Source organism: Dermochelys coriacea, chromosome 7 (genome assembly GCF_009764565.3).
Source record: "Dermochelys coriacea isolate rDerCor1 chromosome 7, rDerCor1.pri.v4, whole genome shotgun sequence".
Taxonomy (NCBI): domain Eukaryota; kingdom Metazoa; phylum Chordata; order Testudines; family Dermochelyidae; genus Dermochelys; species Dermochelys coriacea.
Genome location: NC_050074.1, coordinates 80,668,472 through 80,695,173, shown reverse-complemented (window position 1 = coordinate 80,695,173; position 26,702 = coordinate 80,668,472). Strand labels below are relative to the sequence as shown.

Here is a 26,702-nt window from a genome sequence, read left to right as displayed (position 1 = left end):
TAATAAAAGGCTAAGTAATACAGGATTAGAAAATGTTAGTTTGTGTGAAGAACATGTGCTAAAACTGAGAGGTCTGTACCTCAGCAATAATTAGAAAAAGTTGAAGGTAGGATTATGAGGGAAAGATAGCAGTGGGTGTTACCCATGCATGGAAACCTCGTCTTGTTCATAATTTAACTAGATAGTATATAGATGGAAGAAAATGTTATAGTTGTGGGGGAGTTTGTGACTGCCTGGCTAATTTTGTCTGCTCTATGTTAAAAAGTGTTTATTTAAGAGGCTTGTGGTAAAGAGCAGCTTTGAAGCCCAGAGGCTTGAAACACTGTGTTTGTGTGCTGAAATAAGCTCTTCCTTCATGGTGTTTGGACACTTATGTAAAAGTTACAAAATTAGGGTATCAGACTGGTAAATAGCAACCCAGTTGGGAAAATACAATTGAGTTGTCAGACTGTCACAATGGGCGCCCAGAGTACTTTTGGACAGCTGAATGTTCTGCAGGAACTCCTGGAAAGACATGACAGAATCATATGCAAGTTGGTGAAGGAGGCATGAGTCCACAAAGCTTTTCAAACAAAGTAAATAACGGAGTAGCCAGCCACTGCCAAGATGGTAGCAGATTCCATGAGTCTTTGTATCTTGTTCCTGTTTAATATATCATTGCTTCTAGTGTGAGGCCCACAAACTCACACCTATTTTAAGAATCGTTATTTATTGATGTTGTATGCAGGATACACTGGGAATGTAGGAGTAGGCTTATTTTTACAACTTAGTTTTTAGACATCAGGAATCAGAAAAAAACCTGACATAATGTTGTTTCTGGACCAAATGTTCAGAGATGTCCTGTACAATCATGCATAAACGTATATGGTTTTAATTTTAATTCAGTTTTAGTGCAGAGTATAATATGAGTTGTGTTTTATCTTGCAAACATCAAAATATGCTTAAAATTTGATTAATTAAATGATGAATGTTCCAGAGGTCAAAACTGACTGAGGCCCTCTCCCTCACATTACAGATTCCAGCAACAAGGGAAATACAAAGCACGTATTTTAATTGGCATTTAAATAACATTATACAGGCTCTAGTAAAAGACATGTGGGAATAAATGTGGGGCTAAATTAACCCATGGTGGCAGAAAGAAAGGCACAATATCCACCTCCCTGTGCCAGCTAATTGTCCTGCCTTGGTGGTTTTCTGCCTTGGGAGGGCAGCTTATATTGTGATTGGGGCTACATAGGAGTCAAGGCAACAAAAGTTGCACTGATTGTTGCCTTGTGTTCTTGGCCATGCCCCCTGCTGGCCAAAATGATCCGCTTTTTTGACAGCACTGCATCCCAGCAGACAAGAGAAGCTGCTGCTGCTGCATCCTAGTAACAGAAATTCTATTCTTAGATTCCTCTGTTGGTTTAAGCTGAATGCAGCCCATGGTCTGCTACAGTAGTCAAGTAAAAATATATGCTGTATAAAATTCTACTTGTTTTTAAGCATTGCTGCTGCTGATGATTATCTCCCCCATGATTTTCAAAATAATTCAGGAATATCCACCAGAAATATGGTAGTATTCTCTTTATAGACCCAGACAACATTCAGAGAGCCTAAAACCCTGATTCAGTAAAGCACTTAAGCATGTGTTTAAGGAATTTAAGAATGTGCTTTACTGAACTGGGCCCTAAAATAGTGCAAGGGAGTAAATAGTCCCTGAACCTGTTTATGTGTAGCTCACAAAGTATAAACTACTGGAACAAACTCAGCCAGAGCATTTAGTACAGTGTTCTACAGAAGTGGTTCTCAAAGTCTGTCCACCATTTGTTCAGGGAAAGCCCCGGCATGCTGGACCGGTTTGTTTACCTGCCGTGTCCACAGGTTCGGCCGATTGCGGCTCCCACTGGTCGCGGTTTGCCGCTCCAAGCCAATGGGAGCTGTGGGAAGGGCAGGTAAACAAACCAGTCCAGCATGCCAGGGGCTTTCCCTGAACAAGTGGCGGACCGGCTTTGAGAATCACTGTTCTACAGGCCATTTTACCTATAAAGGAACACACTTGTTCTCACGGTTATGGCACTGCGGGTATTAAAGCTAAAATTAAAGGAAATTGCACTCATTAGAAGGAAAGTACGTTGTGACAGTTTATGGGGCACCCAGGACTGTGCCTGGGTTACCCCTGTCTCCACCACAAGGGGTGTCTTTCTTGTGGTATCTGAGGTCAGCTCCCTGACACCACCAGCCTTTCAGCCACTCAAGCACTCTCCTCTGGGCTATGCCAACCCTAACTTTGATTTGCAAGTTAACTATAGGTGAACCCCAATCCCTGAGTCCCTTTGAATCATTCCTCTGTGATATCCATCCACTCATACTAGCTAGTCACAGAAATTCCAGATCATCTGAACCCAAATGTGCAATATTCCCCAATTTATCAGTTTTACCTTAAACCACCATGCCTGTAAACCACACAGCACTTGTGAGAACTTTTAATAAAACAAAAGTAGGTTTATTTAAGAAAGAATAAAGACTTAACTAGAATTGAGAGAAAGTGATGGAAACAACTGGTTACAACACAAAACAAAATCATGAAAGGTGAAACTGGGTCTACACTTATCAATAGTTACCTTTCCTAGCTAATAAAATAGGCTTTCACCCCAAAGTCTCAATCTGTTGCAGAGCTAGCTGGTTTCATAATGATCAGGATCCAAACGTTCATGAAAACACCCAAATCCGTAAGGAGTTTACTCAGTGAATGGATATGGAGTGCCTTTCCCTACACTGTTATACTAAAACAATCTTTTGTCTTTATTCATAGCCAGGGAAATCTCCTTCCTGCTATAACATTCCTTTTCACCTCCAATGTTTTGATTGTACAGTTGTCTTTGATGGTTTTTCATTAACTGCTCTGGGATGTGGCAAGGGTAGACAAAAGAACCTTGAAGAACCTTGCCAACTGACTAGGGAGGGGTGACAACTCCACCTTGCTTGGATGGGTCATCACGCAGACACATTACCTCGTAGTGACTAATTTCTACTCCAACTCCATAAATCACACTTTCATTACAAATACATTATTCCATATATATTAACCGTACATCCAACTCACGATTATGAATCTTGACAAGTTATGACCTTTCTCTAGACACCTTCATGTTACTCTTTTCTATTTAGATAAATATCCTGTAAGATGTGTTTTTGGTGTAGAGAGTTTATCAGTCCTTCAGAGTGTGATTTGCTCTTTTTTGATAGTTAGGGGTGAGGATGGGCACTAAACTTAACTAAAAATTGTGAGTTTGCTGACATATTCCTTCTTGGTAAGAAAGTACAGTGATATGTTTAAAGAGAAACTGACCTGTGCAAAAAGAGATTTCAAATCATGCTCTGGGCTTTGGAAATATCTGGATGGAATCTTGCTTTCTTCACCACCCAGCTCTCCCCATGAAGCATCTGTTTTGTACAGAGAAGGAAGGTATATCTCAGAGTCCTGATTTACTAGATGAAAAATTTGATTCAGTGCGGATCGTCTTGTTAAATACAGATAACAGAATTGAAGCTGTTTTGGGAAAATGTCAACATACTGAATTTTGAGTAAGATGTAGAGAATACTTTGTCAGAGTTGGAGGAGATTATCGTTGTATTAATAAAGGACAATGAATCTATACCAGCTAAAATGGACAACCCAGAATTAAAGCCCAGCAAGGAATTTGGGACTGGTGAGGAAAAATAAATTGTCAGTGACTGGCCATGCTTCAAAAGACATTTCACTGATGAACCAAACTCATTTATTTTTGCTAAATAAGCACACTTTAAGAAGGATATTCAGATAAATTTCCCTAATGTGGTCCAAGTTACCCTTTCATAAAAAACATCACATGAGGAATCAAGATTTTCAACCTGGGTTAGATCATTTGATCACACAAAACCCAAAGATACAATTCTTTTGATGCGAGCTTGTAAAAACATATGGGGGGAAAGGATTTCTAGAGGCCAAACAATGTTTGCAAAAATTGAGGGTTTTTTTAATTCTCTGTTTTGCTTCTAGCCAAAACGTTCCAAATGAATCGCTCTCTATTAATGATTTAAAGGATGCTGAATTGATTGACATGTGAGAGGAAATAGAAGATGTGGACTTAAAAATCAGGCTAATTTCTTCATTGGGGTGTAGTAATAGGCCTCACCAGTGGTGGAATTTAAAACCTGATCTGATCTCAGGGAAATCATTGTGCTAGGAGTGTACAAGCACATAGTAAGAGATGCTTTGAAGAACTTACAATTTAAGGGCCTGATTTTCAGTGTGATGGGCAACTGCAGTTCCCATTCATTTCCATTGGAATTATGGGTATTCAGCTCTTCTGCCAATCAGGTTTTAAATAAACAAGACAGACAAAGGTAGGGAGAGGAAAACAGAGGCACAGAGAGGCAAAATGACTTGCCCAGAGTCACGCAGCAGACCAGTGACAAGAGCTGGGAACAGATTCCAGGTCTGTTGAGTTCCAGAATAGTGCCTTATTCATTGGACCATTGCCTCTCAGCAATGCAGGATCAGGTACTTAAATATTTTATAAACCAAGAATTCAGTCACAGTTATGACTAAAGCATCAATGCTGCAAGCACACAGGTGCTTAACTATTACTCATATGAGTAGTTCAATTGAAGTCAATAATATTACTCATGTGAATAAAATTAAGCACATGCATACGTGTTTTGTAGCATCAGGACTGAAAGTTTGTATATTTCTCAAGGATATTTTTTTTTTCATGAATTCACATTTTTAATCCACAACTGGGTACCTAATTGGTTGGTACTTTCCTGGTTTCATTTTTTTCAGCAATGATTTGGGAGGAGCAAGTATAAAAAAGAAAATACACTGTAATTTTTGTAGTATTCTCCATTCATGTAGTTGCTGGTAAAAATTTAAAAGAAGTCAACTGATTTGGTTTGTCACTATGAGTGTTAAACTTCAAACAGCATTTTCATTCTGAATCATATATCTAAATTAGCTTCCCACTTGATGGAGCAAATGTATGTCAGCCCAGCAAAGAAGACATGCAATATAGTGTACGTGACGGAGGTGAAATGCTGCAGAGTTGTTCTTTTACAAAATGACACACTGCCTATTTTTTTCCCATTTAATATAAAAAGTGCAGATGAATGCTGTAAAGTTTTTAAACTAATCTGCACCAGATTAGGATAGATTTTCTACCTGTACCAGAATTAGATCCAGGAGAGGGTTCAAGACTTGAACATAAGGCCGTTCTGTGCTCCAACCTGGCTGTTACCCTCCCTCTTGACCCGTTAACTTTTTCCAGGGAAAAGTGGTGCGCAAAGTCGAATTATTTTGAAAAATGAAAGTGAAAACCACTGAATTATCGAATAATGCAAAGTAAATTGGGATGGGGGAAAATACACATTTCCTGGTTTTTTTTATAAACATATATAATATAGTTGGCTAGTTCAAATGAAGGCCATTGCTGAAGAACTGGGGTTTAAAGGTCAAACTTGGGATGGAAATAGTCATGAATCAGAAGTGCTATTGCTTGCCCTTGAGGAAACTGCTTGTGAGATGACAGTTCTAAAACTCATGTGCTGATCATGTAGAGTAGTTTTTTTCCTCATGGTAAATTGTGTGTCTAAATTATACACAGTGAAAAATGTGGTCAGTGGTATTGCTGAAAACCAGTAAAAATAGCTGGTGTAAGAAAAAGGACTCCTAGGTCCTTTGTAGCACAGGAGGAGGTTCTGAAAGAGTTGCTGGGCACATTGAATGATATGTAGGAGAGAGCTACTTCTGATCCAGTTTAGGAGTTCCATGGGAGAGTCCTAAGGTTTAGAGATGTGGATAGCAAAGCTCTAGACAGCTAGATGCAGTCCCATATTTGCCAGGTGTGTCACTGATACTGACTGACATTCATATATTTGTCCTAATGTTGCTGTTATTTGGGTCAGGAAAGAGGCAGAATTTCCCTCTCAATTCCTTCTCTGAAGGATAGCTCCAGCTATCTGCTCAGGGCTCCATCTCTTCTTCTTTCACTTGCACTTTCTTCTAATAAATTCCCTGGGCCCTGCTGTACCCCTCAGTGCAATACAGCTGGAGAAGAAACAGAGAGAGCAGGGAGGAAAAGGGACTTGCACTGAGGGCCAGATCTTTAAAGGTATTCAGAAGCTCTAATTTCTATTGGAATCAATTGAGTCAGGCTCCTTTGAGGAGCTGGGCATGTTTGTCTCTCAGCTGTCATGGTGTGTTGCTGGTAGAAGCAAAGAGGGGCACAGCGGAGGTACATTATTGATTAGGAATAACTAGGGGTACTCAAAAATGTTCTGTCAACATTTATTTCAATGAAAAATGGGGTTTTCAATTAAATAAAAGTTTTCAGAACATGTTTCCTTGAACATTTTTAATTTTTTTCATCAGAAAACCAGTAACTTGAAATTTGTTTGTTTTTAGCAATTTTTGGACAAAAAAAAATTGGGTTGCAGATTTTTGATTTTCAGCAAAAGTCAAAATTTCAGCAGAAAAAAAAAATTCTACGCGTTCTTGCAATAACCGGAAAGTGACATGTAGAGTTAGCACTACCTCTGTGTGCAATGGAGGCCCCAGCAAGCCCCATGGACAGGAGAAAAATGGAGCAAGGAGGAGGCCTCCAACAAAATCCACATAGGTTAGAAGAGAGTGGGTGATGGATTGCCTCCAGGCCTTTCTCTCCAGTTGTCACCTCTTGCTTCATTTTGTCAGCCTTGGTGATGTCACTGCTTGGAGGTGTCATGAAAGGGTTTTGATCATCCTCCCTTATTTATGGCTAGGAAAATTAACTTTTCCTGTTTATAACTGACTTTAACTGTTAATATTTTGCCACTATGTATCTAACATGACTTTTACCACAGCCACTTTTAATAAATTAGAAGTAGTTCACCAACATTTTATTACTATGTTTTAAAGTAGTTTTAGATAAATATGTTCTATGTGTTTCCTCCTTCTCCCACACCTATGTATAAACACAGTACTTGGCAGTAAGTATTTGTATAATTCAGGTTTAAAATGTGGTGCTGCAAGTCAAGAATGGCTGGTAAGTAATACGTCAAATATGTGTACCCTACATGATTGTCTAGGGCCAGATTCTGACACCATTAACTCACATTGAACAGTAACTTACTCCAAAAATAGTTCCACTGTGGTTAATGGGATCACTTGTGGAGTGAGATGCTGCGGAACATGACTAAATGTGTTAAACTCTGTCCCTTAACTAAATATCTAGAATAGAACAAATAAATTAGAGTAGTCTCTTTGCATTGGTGTTTTCAAAGTAGAATGTAGTGGACCAGATTCTAATCACACCAGAGTAAGCCTATTCATTGCAGTGCAGTTACTCCACATTTGCACTGGTTCAATTGGGATCAGAATCTTGCTCAATGTTGCCTAATGAGCTGTTACTCTACCATATTTTAACATTTATTTTGAAAAACAATTACTTGATATAGGAGTGTTTGATTAGCAAAGAGAGCCTGAGCACAGGTTAAGTTGAACAAGTGAAGAAACAGATTGACAGAGCATTTTTTTTTAAATACAACATACCAAGTTTGTATTTTTTTTTTTTTGCTGTGCTAAGCTTTAAGTTTATTCACAGGTAATAGTCCATGTGACTGTGTTGTTTCCAGCCTAACTCCCTGCATTCCCTGTTTTCCTGGTGTCCGCTCAATAATAGTCCTTCCAGGAAACAGGAGTCCTCTGACTCCAGTTGCAGAAACCAAGAAACCAGAAAAAATTAAACCACACATACATATTTTAAAAAAGTCTTAAAGTTGAGGGTCATAGCTAAATTCAAAGCTAGATATTAGGCTGATGTATCTTCCTTCAGTTACACCATTGTGTTTATTTGTTTATAAATTATGGCAAATTTAAGACAATGCCTACCTTCAAATTTAGACTTCGCTCTAAATTTCCTTGGGGTTTTTTGGTCTTTTTTCTTTTTTTTGGTGGGTTTTTTTTTTAGTTCTGGCCCCTTATTACAGTTCTGATGGCTTACTAGATGCGTTTGGAAAAAGCTGAATGGACAATTGTTTGGATCTTTTTTTGTATTAAAATGAATTCCTGGATAACACTGCTAAAAAGCAGCCAAACTCTTTGTTCTGTATTCTTGGATTAAATACCAAATAAACAAAGTAGCATATTTATCAGTTTTTTAAAAAGATAACCTGGAAATACTAAAGGTATGCAAAATATCTGAGTACTAAAGTCAAACATATTTGTATTCATTATTTTACCTAAGATGCTACTACTAAATCAAATATAGGGGTTCTGTCATCAGAAGGGGCCTTTCATTTCATAGAATTGAATCCAAAGCTTAGCTCAGGGTTGCAATTCATCTGGATGAGGTATGACTGACTTGTGTTGCACCTTAGAGCGAGCATAATGTCAGCAAGTTGTAAAATGCATCAGTACTGGACTTGGCTATGAATATAATCATAATTTATAGCCTTCAGCCTGGGTGAAATGTCTCATGAGGAAAAACAGTGAGAATGCAATGATAATCTCATTCTACTCAAGTCTGGAAAGGAAAATGCATTCTTATTACTTGTGCAGCACTTCAGCAGTAATACTGTCATAATACTCCTCAATTGACGGGGACATATTTTGGATGCATCTTTGATGGAATAGATAGAAAATTTTAACAGATAAACTGTCAAAATTTAGCAGTTTCTCAATCTGATTGCTGAGGGTAAAAGATTATAGGAGAGCTGTACAACTGTAAATGTTTTTTTTAATAACTTACCTAAACCTTCAATTTCTAAACTCCAAAAAGTTAAAGACGGTTGTCAGGGTTCTCTCCCAACTCTGAACTCTAGAGTACAGATGTGGGGACCCGCTGAAAGACTCCCTAAACTTACTTCTACCAGCTTAGGCTAAAAACTTCCCTGAGGCACAAATCTCTATTTGTCCTTGGACTGAGGTATGCTGCAATCACCAAGTGATTTAGACAAAGAATCAGGGAAAGGACCACTTGGATTTCCTATTCCAACAAAATATCCCCCAAAGCCTACACCCTCTTTCCTGGGGAGACTTGAAAAATAAACAAGGTGAGCACAAACCAGACCCTTGGGTTTGTAGGACACTAAAAACCCAATCAGATTCTTAAAAAACAGAACTTTATTATAGTGGAAAAAAAAGTAAAAGAAGCACTTCTGTAAAATCAGGATGGAAGGTAATTTTACAGGACAATCAGATGCAAAACACAGAGTATTTCCCTCTAGCCAAAACTTAAAAGTTACAAAAACCAGGGATAAATCTCCCTCTAGCACAGGGAAAATTCACAAGCTAAAACAAAAGATAAACTAACACATTTCCTTGCTTTACTTACAATTTTTGTAATCTAGATGCTAAATTCAAGTAGGGCTTTGGGAGATGTATTTTCCCTGTCGTGATTCCTCCCTGACCCGGAGAGAACCAACAAACAGAACAAAGCAAAAACCTTACCCCACAGATTTGAAAGTATCTTCTCCCCTTATTGGTCCTTTTGGTCAGGTGCCAACCAGGCTACCTGAGCTTTTTAACCCTTTACGGGTAAGGAGGGATTTTATGATACCCTTAGCTGTATGTTTATGACAATGGTATTACAATTGGTTGAAAAATGTATTATTTTCTGAAACATTGTTTGACTAGCTCAATGTAATAGCAACTTATTCTTTCTATATTGAAAAATATTGGTGTAAACTCAGAAAATACATTTCCTATAAACTGTTCCAAGCATTTTGTTCACGGAAAAAAGTAGGAATTCTTAAATTGGAAATAGTGATGTTTATGAATTTCCTTACTCAACAATATCTCATGTGGCATAGGTGACTCGTAGTGCATGATTAAAGCTGCTCTTAAAACCTATTACTAAAATACTAACAAATAAACTACTAAAAATACTTGGGCAGAATACTTGCAAATGTTCATTGTCATACAACTGCTTGTAATAAAGGCAGTAGTTCTTTTGACAAGTGGTAGGTGGCTGTGAGAACTGTCTTTTATCCGGACATAAACCCAAGACAGGGAAACTCCAGTTGGAAATCTAGACACCTGGCTGGGGATGGACTTTGTGTCTTAACATAACAAGAGTTTGTGACATAAATCAGAACTGAATACAGAAGGGCAATTTTTCTGCTGTTAACTACATTGATTGACCCATTATGGGCTTGGGAAAAAAAGAGAAGTTGCTGCTGACTAATGGTGTTGAGTAGAGCTGATGGGAGAACGACAATTCCATTTCGTTGCAATGTTCAAGATTTTGAACATTTGTTTCTGCACTGGAACAAAACTAAAACCTTTTGAACTTTTTTTGGCAAAAATGGAATAGTGTCAAAATGTCCATTTTTGGATTGAAACTTGAGGTTTTTTCAAATTTGGAAAGGTATGTGGGTGTGGCTTGATGGTTAGGGCATTGGTCTGGGAGGTGAACAAGCACATAGGTTTAAGTCTCTGCCCATCTGCCTGATTAACAGTTCATTCAAGATCACTCTGACTCAGCGGAGAAGAGACTTGTACCCAAGTCTCCCCCAGACTAGTGCCCTAACCACAAGCTATTGTGTGTAAAAGAGTCTTTCTCTCTCTCTCTCTTCCCCACCCCACACAAAAACTTTCGCAAAACTGATACATCTCCTCAACGTTTTTTGGCTTAGATGAAACAGCATAATTCAACAAAATTTCATTCGATTGAAAATGTTCTGTCCAGCTCTTGTGTTGGGAACTGTGTTCTGGCTGGAGTTCTGAAAGGTTATTGGCTCTCTGTTGCAACAGGAACTGCGTGTACACTGTGATAGGTTAGGAAAGAATGTTGTGAAGGCATTTCCCATTTCCCTCCCTATGAGAAATCAACACCATCTAAATGGCCTAAACATAACTTCAACTGTTGGAAATTAGGACATTAATATTGTGTGTTATTTATTAAACACCATCCCTGTTTTTTGTTGTGCCCAAAACATAGAGGAAGACCTGGTCCTTCCTCTATGTTCCTTACAGTCTAACAAAACAGACAGACAATGTAGTTCAGACACTTGGTCCAATTTTATTACGTAGAAATCCAAATGAATACAGTAGAGCAGTGTTTCCCAAAGTTGGGACGCCGCTTGTTCAGGGAAAGCCCGAGGGATGTACTGACTGACACTTCCTGTTGCCCCCTTTGGCCTGGAGTGGCAAACCACGGACAGTGGGAGCTGCGATTGGCCAAACCTGTGGACGCAGTAGGTAAACAAATCGGCCCGGCCAGTTTTTGCCCCAAAAATCAGAGACTCTTTTTCTAAGAGGAAAATATTCATCCCTGGAACAGTGACAAGTTTAAGCTCTGATAACTCACAACCCGCTAGAAACTGAATCGCTGATCCTCTGGGACACTGACGCAGCTTTGTCCCCTCTCCTTCAGTGCAAAGTAGACCTAAACCCATCAGATCTGGACACTGGAGGAACTGGCTTGTACAGAGGAATAATCTTTGAGTGGCACAGAGCTATTATAGTGTGTCCTTTGGCTATGAAAAAGGGAGCTCGGACCAGTGAATCTTTATGCCCAGCTGATCCCAGCTATTGGAAGAGCTGCTGGGGTCTATTGACAGAAGAAATTAGATCAGCCTGAAGGCTGATATTTATGCCAGGACAAATATGGTTCCTGGACAAAATCCAGTGCTAGTGGGGTCATTCAGCATTCCTCAGACACACAAGAGAACTTGAGGCTGGATCCAGTTACAAAGTTTATATCATTCTATCTGTGGCCAAACTGAAAGGAAGGATTAACAAAAATAAATCTGCAACTAGGTTTTTGATTTCAAAAGGGCTGACTTTCAAAAATTAAGGAAATTAGTTAGAAAAGTGGATTGGACTGAAGAATTTATGATCTAAAGGCAGAGGAGGCCTGGGATTACTTTATGTCAAAGCTGCAGAAGCTATCAGAAGCCTGCATCCCAAGAAAGGGGAAAAAATTCACAGGCAGGAGTTGTAGACCAAGCTAGATAAGCAAGCATCTCAGAGAGGTGATTAAGAAAAAGTAGAAAGCATACAGGGAGTGGAAGATGGGAGGGATCAGCAAGGAAAGCTACCTAATTGAGATCAGAACATGTAGGGATAAAGTGAGACAGGCTAAAACTCAAGTAGAGTTGGACCTTGCAAAGGGAATTAAAACCAGTAGTAAAAGGTTCTACAGCCATATAAATAAGAAGAAAACAAAGAAAGAAGTGGGACCGGTAAACACTGAGGATGGAGTGGAGGTCAAAGATAATCTAAACATGGCCCAATATCTAAACAAATACTTTGCCTCAGTCTTTAATAAGGCTAAAGAGGATCTTAGGGATAATGGTAGCATGACAAATGGGAATGAGGATATGGAGGTAGATATTACCATATCTGAGGTAGAAGCAAAACTCGAACAGCTTAATGGGACTAAATCCGGGGGACCAGATAATCTTCATCCAAGAATATTAAAGGAATTGGCACCTGAAATTGCAAGCCCATTAGCAAGAATTTTTAATGAATCTGTAAACTCAGGGGTTGTACCGAATGATTGGAGAATTGCTAACATAGTTCCTAATTTTAACAAAGGAAAAAAAGTGTAAAAAACTACAGGTCTGTTAGTTTGACATCTGTAGTATGCAAGGTCTTGGAAAAAAATTTGAAGGAGAAAGTAGTTAAGGACATTAAGGTCAATGGTAATTGGGACAAAATACAACATGGTTTTACAAAAGGTAGATCGTGCCAAACCAACCTGATCTCCTTCTTTGAGAAAGTAACAGATTTTTTAGACAAAGGAAACGCAGTGGATTTAATTTACCTAGATTTCAGTAAGGCATTTGATACCATGCCACATGGGGAATTATTAGTTAAATTGGAAAAGATGGGGATCAATATGAAAATTGAAAGGTGGATAAGGAATTGGTTAACAGGGAGACTATAGCGGGTCCTACTGAAAGGTGAACTGTCAGGCTGGAGGGAGGTTACCAGTGGAGTTCCTCAAGGATCAGTTTTGGGACCAATCTTATTTAATCTTTTTATTACTGACCTCGGCACAAAAAGTGGGAGTGTGCTAATAAAGTTTGTGGATGATACAAAGCTGGGAGGTATTGCCAATTTAGAGAAGGACCGGGAAATCATACAGGAAGATTTGGATGACCTTGTAAACTGGAGTAATAGTAATAGGATGAAATTTAATAGTGAGAAGTGTAAGGTTATGCGTTTAGGGATTAATAACAAGAAGTTTAGTTATAAGCTGGGGACGCATCAATTAGAAGTAACAGAGGAGGAGAAGGACCTTGGAGGATTGGTTGATCATAGGATGGCTATGAGCTGCCAATGTGATATGGCTGTGAAAAAAGCTAATGCGGTCTTGGGAAGCATCAGGCGAGGTATTTCCAGGAGAGATAAGGAGGTTTTAGTACCGTTATACAAGGCACTGGTGATACCTCACCTGGAATACTGTGTGCAGTTCTGGTCTCCTATGTTTAAGAAGGATGAATTCAAACTGGAACAGGTACAGAGAAGGGCTATTAGGATGATCCGAGGAATGGAAAACCTGTCTTATGAAAGGAGACTCAAGAAGCTTGGCTTGTTTAGCCTAACTAAAAGAAGGTTGAGGGGAGATATGATTGCTTTCTATAAATATATCAGAGGGATAAATACCGGAGAGGGAGAGGAATTATTTAAGCTCAGTGGACACAAGAACAAATGGATATAAACTGGTCATTGGGAAGTTTGGACTTGAAATTAGATGAAGGTTTTTAACCATCAGAGGAGTGAAGTTTTGGAATAGCCTTCCAAGGGAAGCAGTGAGGGAAAAAGACCTATCTGGCTTTAGATTAAACTCGATATGTTTATGGAGGAGATGGTATGATGGGATAATGTGATTTTGGTAATTAATTGATCTTTAACTATTCATGGTAAATAGGCCCAATGGTCTGTGATGGGATGTTAAATGGGGTGGGATCTGAGTTACTACAGAAAATTCTTTTCTTGAGTATCTGGCTGGTGAATCTTGCCCATATGCTCAGGATTTAGCTGATCACCATATCTGGGGTCGGGAAGGAATTTTCCTCCAGGGCAGATTGGCAGAGTCCCTGGAGGTTTTTCGCCTTCCTCTGTAGCATGGGGCACGGGTCACTTGCTGGAGGATTCTCTGCTCCTTGAAGTCTTTAAACCATGATTTGAGGACTTCAATAGCTCAGACATAGGTGAGAGGTTTTTCGCAGGAGTGGGTGGGTGAGATTCAGTGGCCTGCGTTGTGCAGGAAGTCAGACGAGATGATCATAATGGTCCCTTCTGACCTTAGTATCTATGAATCTATGAAAGCTAGGAATCTTCCCTTCTCCTTTCAGTGATTACAGTCTTTTGCTTCAGGTCCTCATGGGTCCCAAGGTGCTGAACGGATCTGAAGCATGACATTATAATATATAGAAAACTTTTTTCAGGGTATATTTTATTTACAGATTTCTTAAATAAATGTCATTTCCTCTCCCCTTCACCCTTCAAGGCCTCTCACTTAGGCTTATGATACTAAGTAAGTTTGGCTATAGAGAAAAATGAAAAATAGCACCTATAAAATTTTGAAAAACTCTCTCAAATATTTCTGAAATAGTCTTTCTGTAAAATATGTGGCATGTAGAGAATATATGATGGTTTGGTGTGTTTTAAAGGCTTTACTAAAAGTCATTTGGGATGATCTAAATAGCTCACTTGTGAGTAATGAGACCAATCCAAGTTCATGCCAGTAAAACTGTTATACCACACAACCAAGTATTCTGTATATTCCATATATTTAACAGAAAAACTATTTGGGAAATGTTTGACTTTCAAACATTTTTATAGGTACATTTTTATTTCTTTCACTTATAAATCCATGCTGCCTTTCTACCATGAGTACAATTGTACAGTCCTCAGAGGTGGAGAAAAAAAATTAACTAAGGTTTAGAAAAATCTCAAAATTATTTACAATAGCTTTCTATACTTAATGTAATAAATGTAAGGTCCAATATCTTGTGTTTTACTAGGAGAAGAAACACAAGTCTCATAACTTTAGAATGGGAGAATTATTTCTAGCCGTGTTTGGTTGTTATGAACCTTAAAACTAGATCAGGACTGACTTGATCGGGATAAAGATTTTCGGCCAAATTTTTTTTGGCAGAAAATGCAGATTTGGATCCACCATAACCTTTTTCTGAATTCATGTCCACTTTTTGTCATTGTTATGGTTGAAAAAAACCCCATTAAAAATAAAAAAGCCATTGTTTGTACATTTTTGAAATGGAAACATTTTAATTTTTCCATTTGAAATTTGTCATTTTGAAATTTCCTTCAGTTTTATTTAAAAAGTTTTATTTAAAAAATTGTAAAAGCTTGAAATGAAAATGAAACATTTCATTCAATGAAAAACATTATTTTTCTACATTTTGACTCACCAAAGACAAATTAAAAATATAGTTTCAAATAAACTGAAAATGAACTATTTTCAATTTTTCAGAACTTCCAGCAAACCAAAAAAATCAGTTATTCGCACAGCTCTAGGACTGACTTCTGCCTGTCTTTGTGATCCAGCCAATGTAATTTTGGGGAGCTAAATGGTAGTTTGTTTTTTATGCTCTTCAATTCTTGGCCTTCCTACCGAGACTGCCTACTAGGGTCTCGATTAGTTCTAATTCTAGTGCTGGCGTTTTTTCTTGAATGGAGATATGTCCATTAAGAATCTGACTTAGTTCACACTGTGGGCTGTCAAACAGCTTTTAGATGGTAACATCTTTTAGTTATTATTAACTTATACAAAATTCTAACCTGTGGCCTAAAGCTAAAAGTCTTCCCAACATATTACTAATCCTCCAAGCCTTCTGGCTCACTGTATCCACGCATATTTTATTTATTTATTTTACAAATGAAGAGTCTTAAATGCTGTAAGCTTTACAATCATATTTGCCTGAACAGTTGATCATACATAGTAGAGGCTGTGAATATTGTTTAATTATTAAATCTGGACACATGTTCCAAAGCTTGCAATTTACCGGTATCAAACTCTACACTAGATCCAGGTAACTTATCTCCTAGAAACATTATTTTGTAAATTGGATGAAATTCAGTCCTCTGTGTAGTTCAGTTTGGGCATCTGACAAAGATTAAATTTTAGGGTAGTGCTTGATCTATACATACAAAAAATACCAATATTTCTTTCTGACTGAAACTGTAGAGATAGTTCAGGCAAGTACTCTTACAGTTGTATTAATCTCTTCATAATGGATCTATCAGTAACTGTACATTGTCCCAGAGTCTCTGGTTTTTTTAATGTAAATTGGAGTGCACCAATAGAAATCTCTTTTCTATAATTACAGTGCTCTCCAGCTCATTTTAACAGCCAATGTCTAATCTTGTACACTTCACAATCACAAGAATTTCATGTTTTTATTTACTTACACAGTTTCTTTGGACTGGTACCATAAAACAGCAAAACTTGTGGTTTGTTTTGTTTTTTTTACAACTTTTCTGCAGCCACATCCATATTGTCTTATTTGCTGGATTATTTGGGGTATAATTCAGGATTTATGCACATGGCCTGAGTTACCTGGGTAGTAAACAAAGGATTGAGTAAAAGGACAAAGGGAGAAAAGTAGGGGTCTTCAGAGCAGGAGACTGAGTGGAGGGACATGTACATGGCTGAGTGGAGAGAGAGAGAGCCACAGTGGGAGTTTAAGGGATCTGGGACATATAAAATGGGTACTACCATGTGGAGGTGAGCATTTTAATTACTGTTGCTCAGAAACTGATTTGTCCAATCAGTTCCAAATTAGGGATTTTTACATCACTCTACAAAATGACTGTTCTAAGCAGGAACAATCTGTTTTTGCACTAAAGATGGGCCCAAATCAGAACTCTAATTCTGAGCATCCCCTACATTTTCAGGGGTGAGGATATTGAGAACACAGGGAGAGAATTTGGGGGGCATATTGAGAAAGGAGAGAGAGAAGGGAAATCACATTCTGTCCCAGCACATACAACAGCTGTAAACTGCCAGTGGTGCTAGAACAATTTGTATAGTGGGGGTGCTGAGAGCCATTGAACCAAACTGTAAACCCTGTAAAAGATGGAAACCACTTCAAGCCCGGGGTACAGCAGTAGCAGCCCCAGCACCCCTAGTTCCAACACTTACGTACAGTGCAGAACTAGCACAGAAACAGAGTCACACGGAGAAAGAGGAGGATTTCTAGTTCCCTGCTCTGTACAAAAGAGCTTGATGTTTTACAGACAATTTGGGAAGTCTTTGAGGTGATATTTTGAGGAGCCAGGGCAGGGGAGAGTGTGCTTGCATAGTGTACGACTGAGGGGGCAGGGAAGAAGCAATTGTACAGCCACATAATTCTGCAAGCAAATGCTTTGTTACCCAATAGCCCAGTCTAAACTTACTCTTCACTGCACATAACTCCTGTGGAACCTGTTTGTTGGCATTACAGAGGGGCAGTGCGTTACTGTCCCATGGAGTGGTTGCTCGCTGAGGGATGAATCTGAATTACCTATGTACATTGGTGGGCTCTACAATGAGAGGAAGGTTGGTCCAGTGGTTGAGGTGCTAGCCTGCCATTCAGGAGACTTGAGTTCAGTTTCCAGATCTGTTACTGACTTCCTTTGTGACACTTAGCCTGTCTGTGTCCCCAGTTCCCCATCTGTAAAATAGGAATAATCATACTTCCCTACCTCACAGGTGTGTTAAGAGGATAAATAAATAAAAGTTTGTGAGTAACTCAGATATTAGTGCAAGTATGACCATTAAGAGCATAACATAGCTAGAATGAACTCTTTTCACTCAGGAAAAAGACTTGGCTGTGAATTGTGGATATCTCTGCTATAAAAAACTGCTTCTCAATGTCCACCAATAGTTTACAAAATTATTAAAACGTAATGCTATTTTATATATATATATATATATATATATATATATATATATACACACACACTCAAAGCTACACTCTTACATGCAATATTCTGTTCAGTTCTGGCCACTCCATCTACAAAAGGATATATTAGAAATACAGGAGTTCAAAGATAGGCAACAAAAATTATTAGATACATGAAAAGGCTTCCCAGTGAAAAGAAATTTAAAATAGTGGGCCTATTTAGACTACAGGTGAGATGAGTAAGAGGGAATCTGCAGCATTATACAAAATGAATCCTCTAGAAATGGCAAATTGAGGTCTCCTATTTGCCCTTTCTCATAATGCAGTAACTAGGAGACATTTAATAAAACTGAAAGACAACAAATTCAAAACTGATAAAAAGAAATGCTCTTTCTCACAGTGCATAATTAACCCATGGCAGTTAGTATCTCTGAGGCCAAAAGTTCAATAGGATTCAAAAAGGGGTTGGACATTTAGTTAGATAATGAGAACATTCAGAGTTACATTAGATAGGATAATAACTTTTTTTTAAAGAAAAGTAAATGATACAAACCCTGATGTTTGTGGGCATAAGCCAAGCACTAATTGATGGGGGGGATAAGGAAGAAACTTTCTCTTTGGGCAAGTTATTTCACAATAGTCTACCTTCCTCTTAAGTACCTCATGTGGACACTGTTACTGACAGGATACTGGGCTAGATGGGCCACTGGTCTGATCCAGTATGGCAGTTCCTCTCCTCCTTGTGTAACAATGGGTGGATGGCATAGATATTTCTTTGAAGTGAAGAGAAATTGAAATTTTTACTTTTTATTAATGAAAATGCTAGCTAAATCTCATCCATCTTGGATCACATAGGGGTTCCCTGTAATATATTCTTTCTAGTAGCTATAATGCCAGACTAGAATACATGTAAACATAGACAATTTACTAAATGTCTTCTCCAAAATAGAACCCACGACCATAAAATGGCTATTATGATATAATCCAATTTTTTTCAGGCTATTTTTTTAACATTTACTAATAGCACAACTCTGTTGGTCTTTTAAGTGGACACTTAGGACAGGTTTAATATATTTTTGATGTTTTCTAATATTACAGTTGCTAACTATAAAACAGAATAATATCATTTTTGTCATACTCTTCTCTTAGACGCCAGAGGAATTAGAAGATATATCGGACCTTGAAGAAGACTACGATGCACACAGTCGTACCAGTGTTCAAACTGAAGGGAAAACTGACAGGGTATGTATCAGACTAGTTTAATAAAAATCAGTTTGGAGAAGAAAAAAAAAACCCTAACCTATTGTATTGCTGTTCCTGTGAAGCAATTTTATGTCAGGAAGCGAATCATCAAAATGCCCTCTTAATACATTTCTGAAAATAGGCACGGGACTTTGAACTGAAATATATATGTATTTAAGTGACAAAGACAGACCTGATTAAATTGTAAATATCCTGTGAAGATTTAAACAAGCCAGGCAACTTCTTACATATAAACACATACCTATGTAGAATTCAACTTGCTAAAGTTTAATAATCTTTGAGTTTGCCTAACCAAGGTTCGGTTAACCATGTATCTTGGCATTCAAGTTTTATATGTGCTTTAAGTTTGTGATGCACTCTATCCAAAAAAATGACTTCTATATAGGACAAAAACAGCCCTGCAGCACAAAAAGGACTTGGTTAGAGGCTTAGCTGCGGCAATGTGTGCATAATGGGATTACTTCCTGAGGAAGGAGTAAGTTCTTTGACAACTAATATAATATTATTATAACAGAAATAATAAATAGATCTAGTAAAAATAGTTATGAAACCTTTCCTTAATTTAAAAATGGATTTCACAAGAAAATTTACATTTTCCAGCAGTGTTTTTATTTTTTGTTTTTGATAATCAAAAATATTTAGCCTTTTTATAAACATAAAAAAGTGAAAATTTTGAATGAAACAAAAAACAAAACAAAAATATTGCATTTTCCACAACATTTTAAATACATTGTTTTTGACCAGCTTTAATTATAAATGAATAATTTTTAAAATAAATTCAAAAAATAAACTTTTGGGGCAGCATGCGGTCAAGTCAAGCTCTTAAACATGATAATTAAGGATTAGATTTACTCTCATTCACAAGTAGTCCAACTGTAAGTGTTTTACAATATAGTCATAAAGAGTTAATCATAGAAGTCATACAGATTTACTAGGAATTGTTTGAATTAATCCAGGTATAGTAGATAACTGACTGCAAATCTACCTTTAAAAATTAGAAAACTATTGTTAATCTAGGAAAGTATTTACTAGGCCTGTGGTGAAGAAAGTTAAACTAACACTTTTTAAAAAAGAATTGCAGTGTAATTGGATGTATTTTTTCTTTCTAAGTAGAATACCAGTGCCTAATAAATGGTATCATTTTGCCTAGGTCTCATTGAGAGAACTGGGTAAAGTTGGAGAAAAAGCTTTTCAGGAAAATACGCATGAAAATTTTGGCCAGTTTGTTCAATGTGATTTCACTCCCCTTGAAATATTGATTTTCGTTTTAGTAAAGTTTTAGGATCTTGAACCTTTCTTTTTATTTCTTTATTTCTTTTTTTGGGGGGGGTTGGGGGGGTGAAGCAAGAGAAAACTCATCCCCTTAACACAAATGTTCATAACACTTGAGTTGGCATTCCATCCAGGTAAACCTCCAAGCCATACTTTCTGTCTGGATCTAAAAACCTCTTCACTTTCTGTTTGGTACCAAGGCGCTCGGGAGTGACTTCAGCTCCCATCACCAGGGTCTTCAGCCTCAACAATCTCTGCTTTTTAACTGACCAAGGCTAATTTCAGTTTGATCAAATCCTTTATCAGGGCAGCAGCATGCAATATTATGTAGCCCTTGGCAAATCACTACAAGATGCCCTTCATCTAAATAGTATGGTTTTGCTTGTTTTCTTTTTTTTTTAAAGCAACGCTGCAGGACCAAAATGGCTTAATTCCCCAGGTTCAGTTATACGATCATTATCAATTGATTCTTAAAACATAGTGTGAGAAATGTAACTACTGTTTGAAAGATTATCTCCTACAAAGTTATTACTCAATAAATACAGTTGACAAGTAAGTTATAACAGCTGCCCTTTTCAATCTAAATTATGCCTAGAAATTTTTGCCACACTTCCTCCCTATTACAAGCTAAAAAATCCAATTGTAGCTAAGGAAAGCAAGGTCCTTCTCTAAAATACTATCCACATGTTTTGTCTCTTAACAAAACAAACAAACAAAATACCTCAGACCAGTCCCTGAAGGTCGTAGGCTGACATAAATCTTGACATAAGCATTTTTAAATAAATGTTTAAAAAAGTCTAGTTGTTGTCAATAAGTCACAAATACGAGAAATAGTTGAGGTTTATTGGTTTGGGATACTTTACTGCACTAATACCTGACCGAGTCTAGGTGTGAACTAGGTCTCTTTATAGGGTTAGTCATTAATTTCTGAAAAACTGCCACACTCCTTCCAGCATAACTTTCATTTTTTAAAAACAAATGCCCCAAATAATGCAAAAGTAATCTCTCATGGAGTGGTAATAAATTAAACTTTATACTATAGCGTGGAACAACAAAGACTGTCACAAAAATTGTGTAGTAAGCTTCAGTTATTTTAAATTAAGGGTATGGAGAAAAAAATGTGAACTGAGAGGGGAGAAGACCAGTACATAAAATCTTTTGTTTATTGACTCTCCTTACACATGATGTTTACCTTATAAGAAAGAAGCAACCAAATATTTAATCCTAGCTACAAATCCGAAGGTATGTCTATTGCAGGCTGTGATTGCCACTTGAGTAGACATAGATTAAAGCTAGCTCGGGTCCCAGAGCAGTGAAGCTGCAGCAGCTCACACTCCAGCCCAGGCTAGGCTCGTGAGTAAATTGCCCAGGCGAGCTTTTACAGCTCATGCTAAAGCACGGGCTCCTGTGGTTTCACTACTCTGGGACCCACCCAAGCAACCTAGCCTCAGGTATTTTCTACTCGAGCTGCAATCACATCCCATAACTGCAATATAGACCTACCCAGAGACCATTGGCAAACACTGTATCTCTAACCTGTATCTTTAAAAAACAGGTTTCGGAGTAGCAGCCGTGTTAATCTGTATTCGCAAAAAAGAAAAGAAGGACTTGTGGTACCTTAGAGACTAACAAATTTATTTGAGCATAAGCTTTTGTGAGCTACAGCTCACTTAAAACAGTTTACAGTGCAGTGATTGCGTTATAAGGACTCCAATACATGAGTTCAGAGTAGCTTTTGCTTACTCTTTGATCTCTTTCTGACAGATATTTCCACACTGAGAATTTGTTTTATATGTACGTATTAGTCTCAAAATCAGTTGTCCTTGAGCATAACAGCAGTCCTGACTCGACTTGTGCATTCAAGAGAGCAATGATTTATTTTATGTAAATTCCTCCATGCCAGTCTGTGTGTTTCCACCAGCAAGCAGGCCCCTTTGAAATTACCCTGTCTTATTTCATTTCTCTATTAATCATGTTACATATAATCAATAGGGTAGGAAAAAATCTGCTATACATCAGCCACTGTGACTGAAGCTGCATATTCACTAGCAAACAGTGGACGATGCAGAGTATTCAGAGTAAGCTAGACATTACTACAGTGAAAAGCTCTAATAAGGTCAAAATTGTGTCTTTCGTTTCTCATCCTTGATAGATATGGAAACCTTATAAATGGTATTAGTTATTATTTGTAACTTTCAGAAACCAGGAGGAGAGAGTGGAGTTTAGTGATGAGAGCAGGGGACTGGGAATTGACTTCTGAATTATATTCCTGACTCTGTCACAGACTCGAAATGTGGCCTTTGGAAAGTTATTGTACTCCTCTTTCCCTCAGCTCACCTATCTGTGAAATGAGTGGAGCAATACTTACAGGTTGTTCTGAGGTTTAATTTAACTTGGTAAAGTGTTTTAAGATCTTTGAGAAATTACATAAAATAATAGCCATTAAATGTTTGTAAAAACAATTTTACACCCTTGAATGAAAGACATGGGGCCAGATCCTGAGCTGGTGTAGATTGGTACAGCTTCATTGAAGTCAATGGAACTATGCCAGTCCATTTCACATGAACATCTGGTCCACAAGGCACAAAGTTGTCTTCTTATAGATCTATGGTGATCTGAATGAAAATTCTCAGTGCCTTGCAGTCATTTTTTTGGAAGAAATGCATTCCATCATGATCAGATACTGAGACTAATTATGTCATATATATGACAAAGAGAACACTCATATTTAAGCATCTGTTATGAAGAAGCTAGGGAAGATAAAAGTACCTAATTTAATTTAAAAATTGTGATTTTATTCACATCAAAAATACAATGTTTCAGTGCACACAGAAATCATTTTACAAAAGACTGAAGCAAAAATTATGTTTTCTCTCAGGTAACTCCATGCCCACGCTTAGTCTCACAGAATTTCTTCTACACTGCTTTCTTCTTGAATGCATTCAGATAGGGTGCTCCAGGGTACACCTGTCTCTCTATATGAATTTGTCCTTTGTTTTGTTTGCACAGCCATTGGGAGCCAATGAAAAGTTAACCCATTGTGTGCAAGATTGTGAATGAGAAAATCCATAAACTTTTTATTTGTTAGTTTGTTTCACATGTGAGATCTACATTCAGTGTAAAGAATTGTGCCTATTTGAGGTTTACACATTCTTTTTAAATTAAAGTTTGTATTCATCTTTTAAATTACTATTATGTAACTGTAATAAAGGAAAAATAGACATGCATTTATAAGATTTTCATTCATATAAAAAGCTTAAAAAAATCCAACCTTGATCAGAATTCCATTAAACATTTACCAAATGCAATAGGGATGATGGTGACGACAACAACAAAAAAACATTGTGTAATTCAATGACAAAATCTAAAGGTACTTGCATCACATTTTGACACTCAAAGCAATAGCAACAGTAGAAATCAAATATGTCAACTATTAATATTCAGGTAACAAAGAATTATCTAAAATATGCATTGTTATTTTCATTTAGATGAGCTTTTTTTTTTTGGCCAAACTGTGTTAATAGGAAGATTTTGGTATCTTCATAAGTAAAAAAAAGTCATTAAAAAACCCCCAAAACCTGTCATAAGTTTAATTTTGCCAGAAGCAACACAGAATCTTGAAAGCCTAATGACAAGAATTCAGGGCATAGTGCCAATAACTTTGTTCTGTAATTTTAAGTACGTCTGCTAATAGTGGCTTTAATGTTTAATACAGAGCACAGTAATCCCTGTCAAGAACAATGATTCATCAACAGTATCACATTTCCCTGCATAATTCATATGTTCTCATAATTTCAGTAAAGGAAGGGACTGGAGTAATTGGATGGCTCAGGGCATTAGCAATGTGATATGTAGCCTTTCATCTTGGGGTTTAAAATCTCGCCCAGGCTTGGCGTTTTTAAAGGGTGCTATTATGTGGCAACTGTTCAGTTTCCTGTGCGAAATGAGTTTGGTGACCTCAATCTGATTCTTTGTGGCTGGATACCTGCCTACATCATAAATAGTACAAAAGTTGTCACTTACTGGACTCCATCTTGGTAAGTTCAGCAGTTGAAAGAATGGGCAGTGGTGACATGGAAGCTGAACTAACTTCTCACTCCTGAAGTAAGTCCCCTCCAGGATAGGGTTGAATCACATTAGCAGGGCAGTATAAGAGAGATGATTAAAATTAGATAAATAGAGTGTGCTTAATTAAAAAGTAATGTGTAAAGAGGTGCAAGAATGGAATCAGTAATCAGTGTCATGAATACACAGGGACATGAAGGAGGTTCAAGTTAAAATACTGTGATAGTTACTTATTTTAAACTTTCTGTTATTCTCCTTTTGGTTGTTTTTCTTTCCCCTCCCCTCATCATTTAAACCAAATTTCAGTGGAATATACTCATTAGGGCTGGTCAAAAAAATTCAATTTTAAGTTATTTTATTGAGAAACAGTATTTTGTCAATGATGACATTTTTGCCTTTTTCATTTTCTATGAAATTTCAAAATGAAAAATTTTGATTTTTTTTAAAGTGGGCAAACTCCTACTTTCTCTCCAGTTGTATTCCCTCTACCTCTGCAATGGAAAAAGTGGGGAAAGCTAAAAAGAGACGGGAAAAATACTTCCCCCACCAATTTTTTTAATACTCTAATATTCAGATACTTTTTTACACTCCAGTAATTACCAGCAAAATGAATTCAGAATGTACCAATTTTCACACCATCTTCTGGGATTATCAAAATATTCAGTTTTGTTCCAACACACAAAACACTTTTGAAACAGAGTTTTAAAGGAAATTAACTTATTACATGTTGAGAGAGATTCTGTCAATGTAAAAAGACCCCCAAAAGAGATATTTAAGATGATATTGTAAGAAGCAGAAAACTCAACATGCTTACAAAGGGGAAAGTCCTTCATTATGATGTGACTAAAAATACACAAGAAATGAATACATCACAGCATAAGTCAGACTGAATCTTTCTGGTAACTTCCCTTACTGTTGTATACCCTACTAAAATGGTTCAACTTGCCACATTCCTTGTAATGCTTTCGAAGTGTGGGGCACTACTTCTTTTCCTGCTCTTGCTGCCTCCCACATTAAATGCATCTCACTATGGACATGGAAGCCTGACCACCTGTCTCCTTTGCTGTAGTCTCACTGGATATAATTCTGGAGGAGTTGTGCCTTCTGTGACTTTCATCCTTTCTCTTGAGGCTTCTGCTGCATGCCACATGTCTAAGCATCTGCCTATTCAAGATCACGTTCCTGGAACAGCTGCTCCTGTAGGTGGTGATCCTAACTGCTGCAGACTATCCTGTCCCAAATTAAGGAGTCTGTCAAGTCCCCAGAATTACAGGTAGCAGTCAGTATGTCTCAGGGGTCTGTCCCCTCCCCTTTGGATTGGTCTGTAATGAAAACTATGTTTCATTCCATAGTTTTATTCCACTTTTGGAGGCAAAAGGTCCCCAGGTCTCCTATGACTGCTGTGAGGATTGAGGCAGTGGTGAGGTGGTGCCTTGTTTCCAGTAAAGTAAAATAACCGTTTTACTTTCCAGCTGTTGTTGTTCTCCTGTATGGCCAAGTCTGTGTATAGCTCGAACTCCTCCTTCCACCAGGTCCATTGCTGGGCTAAGATTGTGCCTGCAAAGTCCACCAGGGAGGCTACAGAACAAGTTGCATTGCTCGTGCTGTCAGCTCCTGCACTTAAAAGAACTCAAAGCTCAGATTCTGCCACCATGTTTCATTAGCAAAGAGTGAAGCTACCTGCACGTTACATTGAACAAGGGGAACTTTATTCAAAGCTGTGTGTTGGTTTGTCCATTTTGCTTCCAGCATAACTACCCATGTTCTGTGTTCCCCTAGTGCCCAGTCAATAACCATCCCTCCCCTCTGACTCTAGTTACAACTGATGAAAATACACTCTGTGCTCTTTCTTCCATGAATTCTTGAATCTTCAGATTTCTATGTAGTACCTCTTTGTCAAAAAACCTTATGGCTATACACATACTAGAAACAATAAGACTTTTAATTAAGTGATCGCGGACAGAACTTTTGTTATCTGTTATAATTGCAATCCCTTGCCACACTGTGTACTATGCTCAGAAAAATATTCACTAGAGACTTGCATACAAAACACATATTTGTGTTAGTAACCTTTACCAAATACATACCTGTGATCTAGGCAAGCTGTGGCATATCTGAAAAATATATACTTGAATGCAGCCAAATTTATGGTCATACATCTAGGAAAAAAGATTGTAACTTACAATTAGAGCTGGTTAAAACTTTTTTGCCTAAATATTTGGTTTTACTGAAGTGTTTTG

The 26,702-nt window shown here is 37.6% G+C and overlaps 1 protein-coding gene across 5 annotated transcripts in view; it reads left to right on the top strand.

The window, feature by feature from the left end:
- The window catches only part of CTNNA3 (catenin alpha 3), an 889,777-nt gene that overhangs the window by 759,186 nt on the left and 103,889 nt on the right, over positions 1-26,702 (top strand). For all 5 annotated transcript variants that reach the window (XM_043518063.1, XM_038411313.2, XM_043518062.1 and 2 more), the window contains one exon: positions 19,012-19,104. In XM_043518063.1, coding sequence (XP_043373998.1) covers positions 19,012-19,104 — 93 coding nt within the window. The remainder of the gene's footprint in view (positions 1-19,011; positions 19,105-26,702) is intronic.